Below are 18,944 nucleotides of genomic sequence, written 5' to 3'. Positions count from 1 at the left end.
TATTGTTCTGCTGCTGCTGTCTGTGCTTAAACATAACAATACACTGCATTCTTTATAAACTATTGGCAAAGATCGCTATTCCATAATAGAGATGAGCTGGCCCTACCCTGAGTCATCTGTCTTCTGTTCGACACAATGTTCTGTCTCACTCATTGCCTCATGTTTCGTACGTGCTCATTTGCAAAGTTTTCATCTGTTCGTTCATAAGCAGTGCATGCTGTGTCATCCTCATGGTCACATGAAAACAAATTTGGGAGGTTTTGTAGGAGGGAAATTTTAAGACATTCAAACACATGACTACATTCAGCCTATTTAAAAAAACAAATCCTAATTCTTGGAGAGAACAAGAAATAATTTTGCCAAGTAGAAATCTGAGTCTTATATGCCATTTAAAGAAAACATTCATGAAGCCAGGTTGTTGACTTCAATAGAGGGCAATTTTTCATCAGCCAGGTCTGTCAAATCCATTTTATTTCACAAATTGGACAGCCGTTTCTGTGTGTTCTCTATCAGCCATAAGAAAATGGTATTCTTTTGATTGGTCGTATTGCATTTTATTTTTGGATATTCTCTCTTTTTTATCAAGGGTGAGGAAAAATATCTAGACTGTATTCAATATTTTTGAAAGCACATGATATTTACAGAGGATAAGACCAGAATAAAATGTAAAGCATTTGACAGACACTACTTCATGAGCCTTAGATCTATCTTTGAGACAAAATGGAGGAGCAAAGGACAAATATTAACTGAGGGCCTGCTATATGCCAGGAACTAGACTGGGTAATTTATACAGGTCATGTCCTTTAGTCCTCACAAATCCTACGAAATGGGTATTCTTATCTCCATTCGAAAGATAAAAAAGCTGAGCTAGGTAAGCTAAGTAATTGACCAAAAGTGACACAGAGGAGAAATGAAAGGGAACCAGGATTCAAATCCAACTCTGTGGCATCAAAACTCAGGCTCTGAGTGGCTTACAATGAGGAAAAAATTTGGAAACCACCTAAATGGCAACACATGAATTGATGAAACAAACTGTAGTATATCCACACAAAGTAGTCATGGCAAATGATGGTACAGATCTATTTTTATTGACCTGAAAACATGTTAACGTGTCAAGTAAAAATGACAGGTTATAAAAATAGAATACATGATCCCTTTTGAGATATATATATATAATTTTATATGTATATTTGCACTTAAAAAGTTAGCACCAGGTATTGGGATCTGAATTATGTTTCTCCTCGTTAGTCATTTATAGCTGATCTACAATGAGCTTGCATCACCTGGATGGTTAGACAGATAAGTGGACAGACTGAGAGATACTCAGATACATAGATGTAGAATAAAGACATACAGAGAGAGTTTAAAGACCAGTGTGTAATTTGTGAACTCACTTTTCCTCCCTTCCATCTTTCACTCTTCCCAGTCCCCCACCTCTATTTCCTGGGATCACTTTCCAAAATAAACAACTTGCATGCTAAATAAATAAATAAATGTCTAGTGTTTAAAAAATAAGATTGTCAGCATCTCTGATATTTGAAAAGCTCTATTTACACACTTTAAGAATACCTAATTATCTGCAACATACTTGCAGAGTTCAGAAAGATATGTATCTATAAATCTGTGTATCAGTATCATCTATACATTTACATATTTCTAATCTATACACATTTATAGATAGAATGAAAGAATAGTATGATAAAGCCAAAACAGTACAGCAAAACAGTAACAATCAGGAAATCTGGGTAAAGGGTATATGGAAGTTTTTTGTGCTATTCCTTCAACTTTTAAGTCTGAATTACCTCAAAATTTAAAAGTTTAAAGAATACATATTTTATATTTCAAGCACATACATCTGGAACAAGATGATACTAATTTAAAAAGAGACCCTACTCCGCCCTTTGCTCTCCTTCTTGGCACTTGTAGCAAGAGCCCTGTGACTGATTTTTTAATTCATCCTTTACAGTGCTTGTCACAAAATAACTTGAGATTTATTTGTCTGTGTCTTTCCCAGAGTGTAGAAATATATGGGGAGCCTCCCATTTTGTTTCACAAGGCCAGCACAATCTTTTTTTTTTTTTTTTTTTTTTTTTGCAGTACGCGGGCCTCTCACTGTTGTGGCCTCTCCCGCTGCGGAGCACAGGCTCCGGACGCGCAGGCTCAGCGGCCATGGCTCACGGGCCCAGCCGCTCCGCGGCATGTGGGATCTTCCCGGACTGGGGCACGAACCCGTGTCCCCTGCATCGGCAGGCAGACTCTCAACCACTGCGCCACCAGGGAAGCCCAAGGCCAGCACAATCTTGATAACAGAATTTAACAAACCTAGCACACAAAAATCCATGGACCAATATGAATCATAAATACAGACACAAATATAACAAAATACTAGCTCATTCAATTCTTAAGCAATGTCTTAAAATAATAAACCATTCATAAGCAGGATTTATTTCAAGATTATAAGGTTAATTTAGCATGAGAAAATCTAGAGAAGTTAAAAGAGATACTCCATGTGAGTCTCTTGATAAACATTGAAGAGATTTTTCTTGAGCAATACCTTTTTGCAAACTAGGAATAACAGAACACAATAAAAAATGTTAGAAAAAAAAGAAAAAATATATTGGGGGGAATGCTAGAGGCATTACCACCCAAGTTAGGAATAAGAAAATTATACCTGGCTTCCCTGGTGGCACAGTGGTTAAGAGTCCGCCTGCCAGTGCAGGGGACATGGGTTCGTGCCCTGGTCCAGGAAGATCCCACATGCTGCTGAGCAACTAAGCCCGTGTGCCACAACTACCGAGCCTGTGCTCTAGAGCCCGCGAGCTACGACTACTGAGCCCACGTGCCACAGCTACTGAAGCCTGCGCGCCTAGAGCCCATGCTCCGCAACAAGAGAAGCCACTGAAATGAGAAGCCCCTGCACCGAAACAAAGAGTAGCCCCCGCTCACTGCAACTAGAGAAAGCCCGCACACAGCAATGAAGACCCAATGCAGCCATAAATAAATAAGTAAGTAAATAAATAAATAAATAAGAAAATCATACCCATTATCATTGCTATAATTCAACATTATTCTGAGAATCTAGTCAATATACTAAAAGGAAAGGGAGAGACAAAAATTATAATTATTTCTTAATTTTATGATTACCTATCAAAAAATCCCAAAAACCCACCACATAGCTATCAATTAATAAAATAGTTCTACCTAGATCCAATATAGATATATCAAAGCTTTACAACAGGCATCAGTAGTTGGCAAACTTTTTCCATTAAGGTCAGAGAGTAACTATTTTAGGCTTTGCAGGTTATATGGGCTTTATGGGTCATATGGTCTCTATATGCAACTACTCAACGCTGCCTTTGTGGTGCAAAAGCAGCCATTGATAATGCATAAATGAACGGATGTGGCTGTCTTTCAAAAAAACTTTATTTACAAAAACAGGCAGTGGGCTGGATTTGGCCCACGGGCCACAGTTTGCTGACCCCTACTTTATACCACAAAAAAACCCAGGTGATTGTGAAAAGTAACCATTTAAAACAGCAAGAAAATATATGAAGACCTAAAAATAACTTTCTAAAGGGTGATTCTGATATATGCAACAAAAATGAAATGGTGAATACTCTTTCAACACAACAATTTCATATCTGGGAATTTATCCTAAGGATACATTTAGATAAGGCCATAAAGATCTGTAAACTTAGGTATTATTATAGTGTTATTTATAATAAGGAAAGACATCTACTGACATAATCCGTGTCTATGAGGAATACATTATGTGTGAGAGCAGCTGACAGAGCTGCATGCATAACATCAGCTATTTTTTATTGTTTTAAATCTAAGGCTGCGCATATGAGATTATGCATATGTACCCACACATGGAAAAAAACACCTGGAAAGATATACACCCAATTGCTTTATTAGCAGTTATTTCTAGGGGTGGATTTATGCGTGACTTTCTTTTTACTTTTTGCATGTTATTTTTGCTCCTTTTTACTTTCACGACTGAGCTTGGAAATAAAATTTTTTCGTTTTTCAAAGTAGAAAAAAAAAAACTTGTGCTGCTCTGAACAATTTACTCTTACTTCTATGAATTTTAGCCCATATACCATGTCCCCCTCAAACAAAGCCCATCGAGACTGATTTTAGTTTTTACAATAAGACATTCTCAGAAATTCTTTAAATTATTCTAACTGCTTCATGCCCTGAAGATAGAAATCTTTGGGCTATAACTAATATAAAAGGATCATCTATCTGGAAATATTGACTTTTTTTAATCCTTCAGTGATATTTCTCCAATTGTGTGTGTGTGCATGTGCACACATGCACACATCTCTCTGTCTAGGAAGAAAAGAAGCCAGAGAATGGAAACAGGAAACAGGCAAGAATGGTAGGTAAAGGACCGACACGAGTTAATATCCTACATGAAAATAAGTCTCAGTAAATTCATTCTTCAAGGTCCTATTTACAGTTCCACAGAACAGGAATCTCACCTGTTGGGTTATGGGAAAACTCTGACATTCTTGCAAATTCTCATTTATAACTTATGAAGACTAAGTTTCAGCCTTCTAGTAGAAAATGTAAGTCCATATGATTTATATCTAGTTGTGAAATTTAAGCACATTTTTCCTTACAGTGACAATAGGTATCTAATTATTTTGCCAATGGTTTCAGACGTTGTAACATACGTATAAGTTGATACGTATTTAATTTTCATTAAAATTAATGAACTTAATTCTTAAAATCTTGGGGAAAAGGATATGGAGAAGATAAAAAAATGATGATTCTCAAAAATTTTCAGAAATTCTTTTAGGTGTGTTACTGAATGCAAGTTATATGGCATAGCTCAGTTATAAGAAAGCGAAAAATATATATACACTATTTTTGCCTTCTAAAAACACTCACCTTACCTGGCCTTGAGATCTCTCTACTTGCGTCCTGAAGTGGTTTTCTCCAACAACTCAGCATAAAAATTAGACCAATTGTGAGGAGAAAATCCTCTAGCAAAAGATATTTCCAACTTTTGAAGAGTATGTGTGCATGCATGCATATGTGAGTATGTGTGTGTGAGCCTGTCATTGCCTGAGAGGCCATGGGGAAAGGACAGTCTCCCCAGAGCCAACTTAGAAGTTAACAGGAACAACACGACAAACACAAGGTCATCCAGAGTTCTCAAAAGTGATGTCAAAAGACAATGAAGTGTTAAGTACATTTTGTAAACCATGAAAATCCAGGACACAGTGAGCAAGTGATGAAGTTTGCTCTGAACATAACAGATGAATAAGTATACCAATATAACATGATTTTCACTAACTATTCCTTTGCTCCCAACCTCAATCAAATGCTATTTATCCTTCAGCAGCAGAACTTACTATTATCAAACGTGAACATAATGAGCTACACTAGGCTTGCACTGAGATCTGAAGGATTAAAATTCCACAACTTTCCTTTCAATCTTCCACTTTAAAAAATCTTGGAAGTGAATTTAGTATAGTTAAAGAGTGAGCAGTCATGCCTCAAATCCAAAACTATGTTTTTCTTGTCAAATACTGCTCTCTGTAAAGCGCATCACCAAACCCCAGTAGAAACTTACCCTTCAACTTGAGGTCGACATTATGTCTCAGCCAAGGATAAATCCCATAGCTTGGCATATCTTCAGGAATTGGATTACTGTTTATCCAGCCATCACAAGCAAACCGGAAGAAATTATCACAAGGGTCCACAGACAGATTTACTTTACTCAAGATGGAAGCAGCTATTTAAAAAGAAAATCATAGGATTAATGACAAGCACTGAACATTGTGTACTGGTCTCTTCCAAATTAAACAATGATTTCATATCAACCAGTTCCCAAGCCTTGGCTTTTACATTTCCCCTCAAATGAAGCCCCGAATCAACTTCACTATATTAAACTATTACATTCAGAGTGAGTGGATAAAAGTTTAGTCATATTATTGTTACTGGTTTTTGCAGGAGCACCCCTAACATCTGTGGGACCTGGAACAGGAATACAAATGGAGTATAAGGTAAATTGTTTGCTAGGACGCGTGTGACATTTCCTTCCATTCCTTTCATCCTTCTGCAAGGTGACTTTGCCACTCTTGCCACCAGGATCTGTTTCCCCTGCCATGAATCTGGCCTGGCCTCGTGACTTGCTTTGACCAAAAGAAAGTGGCAGAGTCACTTTTCATGAGTTTCAAAACTAGGCCTTAAGAGGCCTTTCACCTTCCACGTTAAATCCCTTTGGAGCCCCGAGACTGCCCTTTGAAGAATCTCCTGGAGGAGGTGAGGCCACGTGAAGAAGAACCAAGCCACCACCAACCGCCAGACGTGTGACTGAAACTCTCATGGACCTTCCAGGCCAGGCGACCCTCCAACTGAATGCAGCTGTGTGAATGAGCCTAGGCAGTCTCAGCAGAGGAACCCCACCAAACCCAAGGCATCCTAAGAAATATTAAATCACTCTTGTTTCAGGCCTTTAAGGTTTGGGGTGGTCTGTTCCACAACAAAGGCTAACTGAAACAGAAGCCCACATGTAATACCTAAATGTTCACAAAATCTATTTACAATATAGCTTTATAAAGCCCTGGAGGGCCAGGTGTGGATCCTTGAGCCCCTTGACATTCAGGGCAGCTCTCAGAGGAATGAAGCCCTGGAAGAGACCCAAACAGGCCCTAAAAGGAGGCTTGGGGCCATCTTGCAGGGAATTCTGGGTTAAGGAGGGGAGAGGAATGGCCAGAGCAGAGCAAAGTGTAACATTCTAAATGAAGGGCCCAGGGCAGGGGCCCCTCTTGCCCAAGTCTAGGGGCAGAACTGGGCATTTGTATGAGTTAACAGAAAGACATGATAGACTGATCTGCCATCTTTTCCTCTTTCTTAAGGCCACACTCGATTATATATGGAAGATAGTCAATTGGTAGGAAGTTTGTTCATACTTAAATATGTATCCATGAGCTTTAAAAAAAAGTCTTTCGTTACAAAATGAGAAGGTCCCAAAATTCCTAATATTGAACTCCAACTCCCTTCCAACTGCTGGCTAGCACTCTAGCATAAAGATATGCACCAAATGATTTTTTTTTTAAAAGGCGGCCAATATTTTAATGACCTTGGAAAGATGACATCCTGGGTGATTTTCATAATTAATTAATGCCAGAATACATTTATGTTTGAAGTAATGAAAACTCAATGAGTTTTCAGCTAAACTTGAATGACTTGCCAAAAAAATATAATCTGCATAAATTTAGATGCGCATATTACAGTTTGGTTATGTGTGTGGTTCCTCCAGGTTTAAAAGTAAGGCTACGTATTCCTCTAGCCTAGACTTTCTATGAAAATTTCAAACAGCTTTTTGTCTTTGATGAAGTTAATAATATACAAACAACTTAATCTCTATAGAACTTCAAAATCCCCATCATGCTCAATCCTTCCACATCCAAAAAGAAAATAATTGGTTTAGAATCTAAGGTTGATAAATTTAAAATTTACTTAATATTTTCATCTTTCAGAATTAATTAGGTTGTCTCCAATTACAATTTTACTTACTGCTACTATTTTATCATTAATATTTAATATGCAAATTTGCTAGGACACATAAAATCTTCATTTTAGTTTATATTTGTGGTTATTCTGGTTGTGCAGCCACAGAATGAATCTGCTATGGGACACCTCAGGAACATGGATCATACAAGTTTCAGTCCCACACAATACTTAGAGTCACACAGAGGGACCCTCACACACATTTTTATTCACATAAGCACGTTGTTTTCTGGCCACCTTCCCAAGCCTCCCCCTGCCCCCAACCCTCAAATGTATCCCATCTCCTCAGTATTCTTGCAGGTACCTAAACTGCAAGATCAGCTCTGACCTCAGTCCTGGTATAAAGTGGGGGAATACATCACTCACACTGAATTTGGAACTGAGCCCGCTACGTGGAAAAACTCCAGCTTCAGCCTCTCAATTCAGCGTTCACAATTCACAGCTGGGCACAGGGCTGCTGCACTTTCTGCAAGGGAACTGTGACTTCAAATTGCAAGGGACCATAGCTGTCAAGACACCAAAACTCCTCTCCCCCTACTCAGCTCCATGGAGAAAAACCAGAGAGTATTGTTTTAATAAAAGAAATATGATAATGAAGGAAATCTGTGAAAGGCCAAGCTATGTATTCCCTCAAGTCATTGCATATAAGGTATTGTTATTCAGTCTCCAGCTAGTGTTTATCTAGTAGAAGTGGAGACACCACTCCTTATACCAGTCTGACTTTTTAAGTTTAATCAGGGCTGGGGGGGGGAGGGGGGGTAACAATAAAATAACTAATACTGAGCATTTCCTCTGTGCCAGGAACTATGCTAAGCCCTTTTCAGGCAGTATAGCCTCATCACAGACTCTGGAGCCAGACCACGTGGTTTTGAATGCCAACAATCCCATGCAATAACTATGTAACCTTAGGCAGGTTACTTAGCCTCTCTGTATCTTAGTTTCCTCATCTGTAAAATGGGATAATAATAGCACCACATAGGATTTTCATGAGAATTAAATGAGTAAATACGTGTAAAGTGCTTAGAACAGTGTCAGGCACATCGTCAAATAAATACAGCTGCCAGATAAAATACACAATGCCTAGTGAAATTTGCATTTCAGATAAATGACTACTCTTATAGCGTAAGTACTACCAAATATTGCACGGGACATACTCATACCCAAAAAAAATTGTCCTATATCTGCAATTCAAATTTAACTGAGCATCCTGAATGAATGCATGTAGCTAAATCTGGCAACCATACATACAAATTTGCTATTACAATTCCACAAACACTTACTCGAAACTCTTGAGGCCAGATGTTTCAGAGCTCATAGATTCTAGAAAAGTAATGCAACGCCTAAACCACAGATTATATAATACCTCCAGCAATGTCTGGAGCAGCACTCCTGCAGCAAGCACATTAATAATTCTATAGGGGATAAATGCATATTCTCTTAAGTGGGATGAACAAAGTCTAGAACAGCCTCACATGAGTTAAGATCCAGTTTTGCCGTCACAGGAACTGAGCTCGGGTCCAGTCTTGCCAACTGAGCATTACAATGCTCTCTAGGTACAGGGTAAAGGATAGGGCATTGTGGACCTGGATTACTAGTACTACCAACATTATTTTCTTCTAGTCTCACAACCAGTATGATAAATAAAAGCTCTTATTCCCATTTTACAGATGGTGAATCTGAGCTTAGGATGGTTTATGTATTTAGCCCAGATCATATGGCCTGTACTTGGCCAGATAGATCATGCCTCACACTCATCAACCTCTCTGGCCTTATCCAATATCATTAGCACGCCCTTTCCTTGTTTCCTCGTTTCTTTATATTCTTCCTCCACCACTTATTCTGAAAGAGGGATTAGGATAGATGGAAATAGAGGAGAAAACGAAAGTCAAGGAGAGAAGCCATCTCGGAAAAGATTGGCACCTGCTCGCAAAAAGTCCAGAACGTCGCTCTCCCGAACTTCATCCTGCCAGCACGCAGCGCACAGCGGCGCCCAGGCAGCACTCACACGGCGCTCACGCGGCGCCCACGCACCGCGCAGCAGCACCCGCGCAGCACTCAGGCGGCGCCCACGCACCGCACAGCGGCGCCCACGCGGTACTCACGCGGCGCCCACGCGGCACTCACGCGACGCCCACGCACCGCACAGCGGCGCCCACGCAGCACTCACGCGGCACTCACGCGGCGCCCACGCGGCGCCCACGCAGCACTCACGCGGCGCCCACGCGGCAATCACGCGGCAATCACGCGGCGCCCACGCACCGCACAGCGGCGCCCACGCGGCACTCACGCGGCGCCCACGCACCGCACAGCGGCGCCCACGCAGCACTCACGCGGCACTCACGCGGCGCCCACGCACCGCACAGCGGCGCCCACGCAGCACTCACGCGGCGCCCACGCACCGCACAGCGGCGCCCACAGCACTCACGCGGCGCCCACGAGGCACTCACGCGGCGCCCACGCACCGCACAGCGGCGCCCACGCGGCACTCACGCGGCGCCCACGCACCGCACAGCGGCGCCCACGCGGCACTCACACGGCGCCCACGCGGCACTCACGCGGCGCCCACGCGGCACTCACGCGGCGCCCACGCGGCACTCACGCGGCGCCCACGCACCGCACAGCGGCGCCCACGCAGCACTCACGCGGCACTCACGCGGCGCCCACGCACCGCACAGCGGCGCTCACGCGGCACTCACGCGGCGCCCACGCACCGCACAGCGGCGCCCACGCGGCACTCACGCGACGCCCACGCGGCACTCACACGGCGCCCACGCGGCGCCCACGCACCGCACAGCGGCGCCCACGCGGCACTCACGCGGCGCCCACGCAGCACTCACGCGGCGCCCACATTACAGTGAAGAGGACTGTAGCCCTGGTGAGCCTTTTGCTACAGAAACAGCATAAGTATCTTTTTCAATATTAGAAAGCCAGTCGCCAAGGTGAAAACTAAAAAGAGGGCAGCAAGGGAAAACACTAGCTGGCAGGGGGCGACATAATCAATGTCATTCTTCAAGCTTTACTTTTGCATTATTATGATTCGTAATAAAGAGACAAAACTCATGAAATAAGTGGCCCTCCGTACGAAAAGTTGACTTAGGGTTTCAATTTGAGTTCAAAATTTTTAATTTCACACATCTGCAAAAACTGTTCCGCAGATGAAGCACAAGGTGACGTCAAGTCTAAAACCTGTCCTCTGATAGTCCCACCTGGTGCCCCACCCGACTCCAGGTCACCCTTGCTCCACTGGAGAAATCCCTAGGTCAGCTGCTCCACTGGGAGCAGGAAAGGACCTGGGAATTCCCACATCTTTCTCATCCTTTCTGGGACGAGATCAAAAAGCTGAAATAGTTGTTTAGTTCCTAGACTCTAGTAGGTCTAATGTTATGAAAAAAGAGTAAGACAAGACCAGGGTCCAAGAGAGTTTCCTGGCGTGGCCTCTGGCACACAGGCACAGATGGAGGCGAGCCACACATGAACTTGAAGCCCAGCCCTGCTGCTAACTCAGGATGTGACCCGGAGCAAGTTATTTAGCTCCTAGAATCCTACATTTCCTCATGTGCAAGTGGGCCGGGTGATAGCACCAACTTCATGGGTTTCTTATGAAGATTTTTATGAGATGGCACATGTAAGTCACTTAACATATTGCCCAGTTTAAAAAATACATATATATATATATATATATGTCGATCACTTAAGAATGGGACAAGGGACTTTCCTGGTGGCACAGTGGTTAAGATTCTGCACTCCCAATGCAGGGGGCCCAGGTTCGATCCCTGGTCAGGGAACTAGATCCCACATGCTGCAACTAAGGAGCCACGTGCTGCAACTAAAGACCCAGCACAACCAAATAAACAAATAAATATTTTTTTAAAAACAACTCTAATAGAATAGACTGGTGGTTGCCAATGGGTAGGAGGGTGGGAGAGGGTAGGAATGCAAGTTTGGGATTAGCAGGTGCAAACTGGTACATATGGAATGGATGGACAACAAGGTCCTACTGTACAGCACAGGGAACTATATTCAATATTCTGTGATAAACCATAATAGAAAAAAGACTATGAAAAAGAATACATATATATATGTATAACTGAGTCACTCTGCTGTACAGCAGTAATTAACACAACAATGTAATTCAACTATACTTCAATTAAAAAAATCAATTTAGAAAAAAGAACTCTAATAACACAACTGTCTAACCTAGTACCTTTGTACAAGGCCTCGGAGTTTAAAAGCCCTTTCACCTAAGTCTTTTCCATCTCAATAAATGCCACCACCCAACCACCGCCAAAAATCTAAGTATCTCTTTCTTTGATTCTCTGAATTTTCTTGCAGCCCACATCCAATCCTTTAGCAAGCTCTTTATCTCCTAAACCCTCTTGTCTCCCTTCCCATATCTTGAATTCAAGACAGCATCACTTCTCACCTGGCTTGCCGAATTACCTGCCTGAGCGACCTTCTTCCATTCTTGCCTCTACAGTCTCTCCTCCGCCCCAAAAGACTCCCCAGAGTCGAGCTCTCCACAGAGAGATCTTTTTGAAGGCTAATAAGATCTTGTGTCTCTCTTAAATCCCTCCAGAGGCTTCTGAGCACACTTAGGAAAACCTCAAACTTGCTGGCCCCTGGGTTCCCACTGACCCTGATCACCTGCATCCTGCCCCTTACCCAGAGGCTCGTCCCATTCCTCAAGTCCCCCAAGCTCTTTCCTCTACGGGACCTTTGCCCCAGCTGTTCCCCCCACCCGGAAAGCCCTTTCCTCCATCTTCACACAGCACTCCCTTCTCATTATTCAAAGGGCCCCTTCAATGTCATTTCCTCAGACTTTGCAATCTAGCCATCTTGTCACTTGCCACCACATTATTCTATTTTTTTTAATGTTCTGCATAACATGTACCACCAGCTGATATTTTTCTTGTTCATTAATTGCCTTGGGTGTTTGTTGTCTTTCTTCCCTTACCCGGTCATTCGGCCTCACTGCTATATTCCTAGAACCTAACTCAGTGCCTGGAGTGCAATAAATATTTGGTGCAATAATTCATTAATCTCTTCTCTTAAGGCCAAGAGGAAAGTGAAAGGACCATGTGCTTAACTTATCCCATCACTTTCCCCTTGGAAAACACACACTAGTGTCCCTGGCCACTTAAAAATGGGAGTGGGCCTGGGATCCAGGTCCTGCAATTCTAGGCCCTAACACTGGTTTATGGAGGGCGAAACTGATAGATGTTGCAAAACTGAAGCAACTTTAACCGCTCGTCTTCACTTCGGGGTACCCACTGATACACAGCCTGTCACCTCAAGAAAAATTTGACTTGTAACGTGAAATAGAAGGACCCAAAGAGATTCCAGGTGACAGTGGAAGTATCGGTTTACAGAGGGTCCCTGCTTAGATGCAGACAGGCCAGACCCACTGACCAGAAGATACAGAAAGACTACTTGAGATAAATGGGAATCTATATCCAGCTAAGGACATACGAAGGTCAAGGTCTCCAGGTCTTAAGAGAGGCCATTCAGCCTTCCACACCCCTTCCTGATTTCCTTATAATGAGTTGGAATACTGCACAGCTGTTTCATTGCAAGGAAAAAGAAAACAGGAAACCTACGTTCCACAACTTCACACCAAGTCTTGAAAGAAAACTTAAAATTTCATCAGAATTGCATTTCATACCTGGTAAACCTCAAGCAAACAAAATACTAAAAATACCGCCTGTTTTCTCTTCCACTCACCAAGGTACCATAATCATAACTTGACACAGGATGGAAAACTGACTTACCAGCTTCGATGCATTCTGGCTTCAGGCAGTACTCCGGCTTAGCTTGGAGGCTTAAGAAACCTTGACTCACTGACAAAACAGACAAAAATAAAGAAATGACTGGCTTGCAGCAGACCACCACCAAGTAATCCACCGTCAGGCACATATGCGAGACATTTGCTGTCAGTTCATCCTTCCCTGTGTTGACACCGAATTCAAAAATCCACTTGGCTCAGTGTCACAGAACCAGACTCTGGTCACTAGCTAAGTAACCTTGGTGAGACTCTTGGTTGCTCTCAAACTTGGTTCTCTTGAACACAAGACAAGTGGGCACAACTAGACCAGTGCTTCTTAGTGTGGGGTCCCCAGGGCAAGGGCAGCACAGCAACAGCACCTGGGAGGTAATTAGAAATGCAAATGACCGAGCCCCACCCAGACCTTCCGACTCCGAGACTCTGTGGGCGGGGCCCAGCCATCTGCGTTTTAACAAGGCCTCCCGGTGATTCTGATGCAGGCTCAAGTTTGAGAACCACTGGGTTAAATGATCTCTAAAGTCTCTTCTATCTCTGATTATCTGTGGTTTAAGTCTCATAATTTCACTTTTTGTTTACAACTACATTCTCATCTTAGTGATGGGAAAATTGAAACTTAGAGACTGTGTCATTTGGACCAAATCAGAGTGGAAGGAAAAAGCTAGCATAGGTGGCATTTAAAGTTCTGCGTCTTATCTAAACCACCCATACAGACACGGCCCATAAAAGGGGGAAGAGTAAAAATATACCGTCTATAACTCAGCCATCTATCAACAGAGTCATTATCTGCCTGCCCTGTACCCCACACACCCTCCTCCCACCAGGCCCAGCCAGACAGATGCATCTAGCAGACAGATGCAGCTTGGTGGACCAAGCTTCCAACTTCTTCCACCAAAACAAAACCAAACAAAAACCCTGTAAGACAGAAGTAGCTTTTCACCAATGGCTTAATTTCCCCCATCTGGCTGGTAACTTCACCTAAATGGATTTCTGCAGAAGTATAGAAGGGGGCCCTATTTGTAAACTTCAGGTAGCATCTGGGCATTAGCAGATGTGAGTTTAGACTTTGAAAATATTTGTGGTAGCCAAGGGAATTGTGGAGAATTCATTATTGCTGTACTCTGTGAGCAGAAATAAGGAATCATTTGGAAATGTGGCCATGGGGAGATGGATGGTGGCGGGTAAAGGGGGGGACAAGGCCTTTCATAGCACCCTCAATAGAGAAACAGGATCAGAAAGTATGGCGGTATCTATATTTCTGCCAGAGATGGAAGACCTGGACATCACTTACCAGTGTGGCAACTTGAATTATTTATTAACCCACATTCATCCTCCAAACAGTCTTTTTACCTGTGTTACATTAGAGATTCAAGAAAACTGTCTATGGAACAAACATCTCAGGCCTGGTTTTAAGAAAAGAAGTATCTTGTCGTAAAGTTATATTTTTGATTTCTTTAGAAAGCAAAAAAAAAGGTAAAAATATATATGTGGAACATAAAGATTAGTATGGAATATTTCAGTATGCCTTGGTGGTAGAACCATGGAATAAATTTTCCCTTCAGTCTACTTCTATATGGTTACCAAATGTTCTTTAAGGAGCATGTGTCTTTTTTTTTTACAGTGGAAAAACAAACTTTATTGTAAATAATAATATTTTATGATTCTGGACAATACCTTCTTGATACTAGCCTTATTTTATTTTAGAAAAAAGATAATAAAATAGTTAAAGACATTCCTTTCAAGATACAAACTTCCAGTTATAAAATAAATAGGTCATGGGGATGTAACATACAGCCTGGTGACTATGGTTAGTAATACTCCATTGTATATTTCGAAGTTGATAAGAGAGTAGATCTTAAAAGTTCTCATCACAAGAAAAAAATACGCAACTGTGAGGTGATAGATGTTAACTAGACTTATCATGGTGATCATTTCGCAATATATACAACTATTGAATCGTTATGTTGTACACCGGAAACCAATATAATAATGTTATATGTAAATTATATCTCATTTTTTAAAGTTTTAAGGAGTTATTTCTTTCATGGAAAATAATTATTGACCGAAAACCTCTAAGGGAGCAAAACTAAAATCAAATATCTTTACCTGATGATGAGTAAAAGAAAAGTTTAAGTTAAATTAATTAGGATGCAGACAAACCCAGTCTCTGAAGGAAGAGCATCATTTCCATGGGGGGGTTATCTTAAGACCCTGTAAATAAAGAAGGGTCAACAAGCCCAGACAATGTGAAGGTTTAAGTGAATAAAACAGAGACAACAAAAAAAATATTTCTAATATAAAAAATGAAACTGTTACTTTTTGCTGGTTAGGGGCTTTTTAAAAAACTTAAAGAGCACTTTGGTTTCTCATTTTAGGTTAGTCTATAAGCAGCAGAAATGACTTCAGAATGCAGTGACATCATCCACATGAGCATGAGAATGACCATAAAGTGGGGGTCAGCAAACTATGTCCTGTGGGCGAAGTCCAGTCCACTGCCTCTTTCTGAATGGTCTGTTAGCTAAGAATGTTTTTTACATTTTTTAATGGTTGGAAAAAATCATAAGAATATTTCATGGCATGTGAAAATGATCCGAAATTTAAATTTCAATGTCCAGAAATCAAGTTATACTGGAATACAGCCACGCCCATTTGTGTACATATTGTTTATGGTTGCTTTCGTGCTACAACAGTCGGGTAGCCACAACAGAGACAGCATGGCCCAGAAAGCTGAAAAAATTGTACACATCAAATTTATATAATGTTATAAACCAATGTTACCTGAATAAAAAATAAATCTAAAAGAAAAAAATGAAATACAATAAAATAAACTGGGTATAGGCATATAAGGCCTTAAATCCTAGGGCTCTAAGTTCTCTGAAACCACCCCAAGGCCAGTGGCTATTACTCTTATTGTATAAGGACTAAGGTTTTAAAAAAGAGATTACCCCAGAGCCTAAAATACAAATAAGAGGGAAGGAGGAATGCCAGAAATTGCTGACATGTGACTGAACTTGTATAGGCAGAAAAATATACCACAAAGTTTACCCGGAAGTGCCTCGAAGAGAAGAGGACCTTAACCAGAATACTGTCATGAAGAGCACTGTCTGGCAGGCCCCAGGAGATTTTCAGACAAGGACTTTGCTAGGTGCAGGGTGGAGGTGGGTGGCGGAGCCTGTGGAACTAGGCAGTGAAAAGGGGAGGAGGGAAGGAAGGGAGTCAGAAATAGTGCAGAGACATTGGACAAAAAATATCATTTATTTTTTCATTTGAGAGTGTGCATTTATTTAAAAGCAAATGTCTCTGAATGTATTCATCCAAAAGGACATGGTCACCTGAAGCAATACTTCTCAAACTTTAATTTGCAAATGAATCACCTGGAGATCTTGTGCAAATGCAGATTCTGAATCAGTAGGTCTGGGGCGGAGCTCAGGCTCCCAAGTGACGCTAACGCTACTGGTCCACAGACCACACTGAGTAGCTAAGGCTGAGGGAGGCCACACCCTTATTCTCTAACACCATTACAGCTTCTCTAAAGATTCTAAGTGAGAGAGAGCCAAGTTATTGGGCACATTGGAAAGTTATTTTTTCTATCTTAGGCAGGCCTCCTTACCCAAAATAGCACCGCCTGGCTTGATGAATGTTAATGTGCTCTAAAAACTTCAGAGCTGATCCTAAAGAATCATCTTCTCTCAAGGAACAAAGATTTGGAATTCCCCAGTGGCCTAGTGGTTAGGACTCCACACTTTCACAGCAGAGGGACTGGGTTTGATCCTTGGTCAGCGAACTAAGATCGGTGTGCCCCCCCCTCCAAAAAAAAAGACTTGCTGCCATCAAGAACATTCTGATAATATGCTACAGACTCAGAATGTAATCATGAGAGGAATTTCAAAAAAGCTTCAAGCAGCAGTAACGTCATTAAAAAGAGCACATATTTTTACATAAACAATAGTCATTTGGATTTTTAAGTTTGGGAGTGTTTGCAAAACACAAATAGTCTAACTTTGTAGTTCACTTCCCACATAGTACATACTCCCTCGACATGCCCATATCATTTTTCCTCCAGTTTTGAATTTCAGAATAGGACACTTGCCTAAACCCCAAGTGCCAAGAAATCTCACACCAGTTTTCGAGAGCCTCAATTTCAGTTGCAGGAGTAGGAGGTTCAGCTGTACCAGAAAGCAATAAACCCATCTAATTTCCTAAATCTTCAGCCACAGAAAACATGGAAAAATGGTTTGCTCGTTTTAGCAGAGTTTTCAACCACACAACCCTAACTCTTTTAAAGTTTAATTACTGGTTTTCCCCTGCCAAGATAAACATGGCCTCCTGCATCCTGCATATGCCAAGGTATATTCCCAGGCTTGCTACATTTCAAACTGCACCTAGATTCTCCTATAATATAGGGCTTGGTCCTACATAACTTTCAAGCTAATGAAACAGTATGGGCCGTATGAGAAAAATACAAAGGCGAGTCAAAGATTCAAAATGCCTAAAACTTTAGAACATTCCTCTCCCCTTTCTATTTTGTTCTGTCTCATAAGAATATGCTTTTAACATCATATATACTCTCTGGGTACATCATTCTCACCAAAAGTCATTAAAATCAATGAATCACAATACCTTCCAAATCTTAGGAGGAAAACCTCTGTTTTCCTTCATATTAGTTTCTAAATCTAAGAGAAAGGCAGAGTTAAATTTTTTATTCCACCAGAGTCACTGGATTAGAAAGGAATTGAAGAATATCATTAACGGTGCATTTTTAAAGACTGATTTGTACTTTGTGAGTTAAATGTCATGATTTTTTCAGGCAAACACTGACAAAAATCAAATGGAAAGAAATTCCAACATGGTTTGATCACAATGTAAAGTCTTTCCTCACAAAATAAATCAAAGTATCTGACTATGAATTCATAAACACTCATTTTGCTCAATGTAATGCATCAAAAATGTTTGCCTGATGCAACCAAATCCTCTAGCCACTCGAATCCACTTTATACCCACCTCACATTCTGGACTATGCATTTGGTACTTGGGAGTTTTTATTTATTTACCCTCCTAAAGAAAAAGCTTCCTTTCATTTGCATATTTAATACAAACTAAGGATGCACCACCTACTAACACAAGCAAACAGCCCTCCACCTGCATCCTGACCAGGTTTGCCAGAATACAGCAGAAGGAAACCACTGCACTAGCCCAGTTCCACTTACCTAGAAAGAGGACCGTGCCCAGCACCAGGGTGCCACCAACGAACACGGCCAGGGCGATTCGAGTGCCTCTGTTGGCCGTCTTCCCACTCTCCACGCTGCTCCCTGTCTCTGCATCCATTGGGAGAGATGTAAGGGCCAGGCAAGAAGAAAGTCGCTTTTTGTGGTTTGGTGGCTGGTCTCAAGAGTCTGTTAGGCGTTGACATCCAAGGTTCTCATGCTCTTCTACTAATGGACAGGTTAAAAAAAAGCCCGTCAGGATATGTCCTCTCGCCACCCTTTCTCACATACTTCTTCACAAATGAAATAAAAGAAACCCAAAGATATCGGTTGCCTTGGCTTTCCCCCTGACCAGACAAAACAAACAGTGGTTGCTTTATCTTGGTGCTCTCCCCCCAGCAAGAGGGTGCTCCCCCTCTCAACCGATTGCT

At 41.6% G+C, this 18,944-nt stretch overlaps 1 protein-coding gene across 1 annotated transcript in view; it reads right to left on the bottom strand.

Annotated features, from left to right (window-relative positions):
- The window catches only part of PHEX (phosphate regulating endopeptidase X-linked), a 195,912-nt gene extending 177,239 nt beyond the window's left edge, over nucleotides 1–18,673 (bottom strand). The window contains exons 1-3 of the mRNA XM_082610379.1: nucleotides 18,517–18,673; nucleotides 13,299–13,367; nucleotides 5,588–5,749 (exon numbers count right to left, since the gene is read on the bottom strand). Of these exons, the coding sequence (XP_082466505.1) occupies nucleotides 5,588–5,749; nucleotides 13,299–13,367; nucleotides 18,517–18,634 (349 nt within the window). The 5' untranslated portion in view covers nucleotides 18,635–18,673. The remainder of the gene's footprint in view (nucleotides 1–5,587; nucleotides 5,750–13,298; nucleotides 13,368–18,516) is intronic.
- Between the last annotated feature and the right edge of the window lie 271 nt (nucleotides 18,674–18,944).

This window comes from Mesoplodon mirus, assembly GCF_964341445.2.
Source record: "Mesoplodon mirus genome assembly, chromosome: X".
In the NCBI taxonomy this organism is placed as follows: Eukaryota; Metazoa; Chordata; class Mammalia; order Artiodactyla; family Ziphiidae; genus Mesoplodon; species Mesoplodon mirus.
The sequence above is the reverse complement of the archived record's forward strand: the minus strand, read 5'-3'. Positions and strand labels throughout refer to the sequence as shown.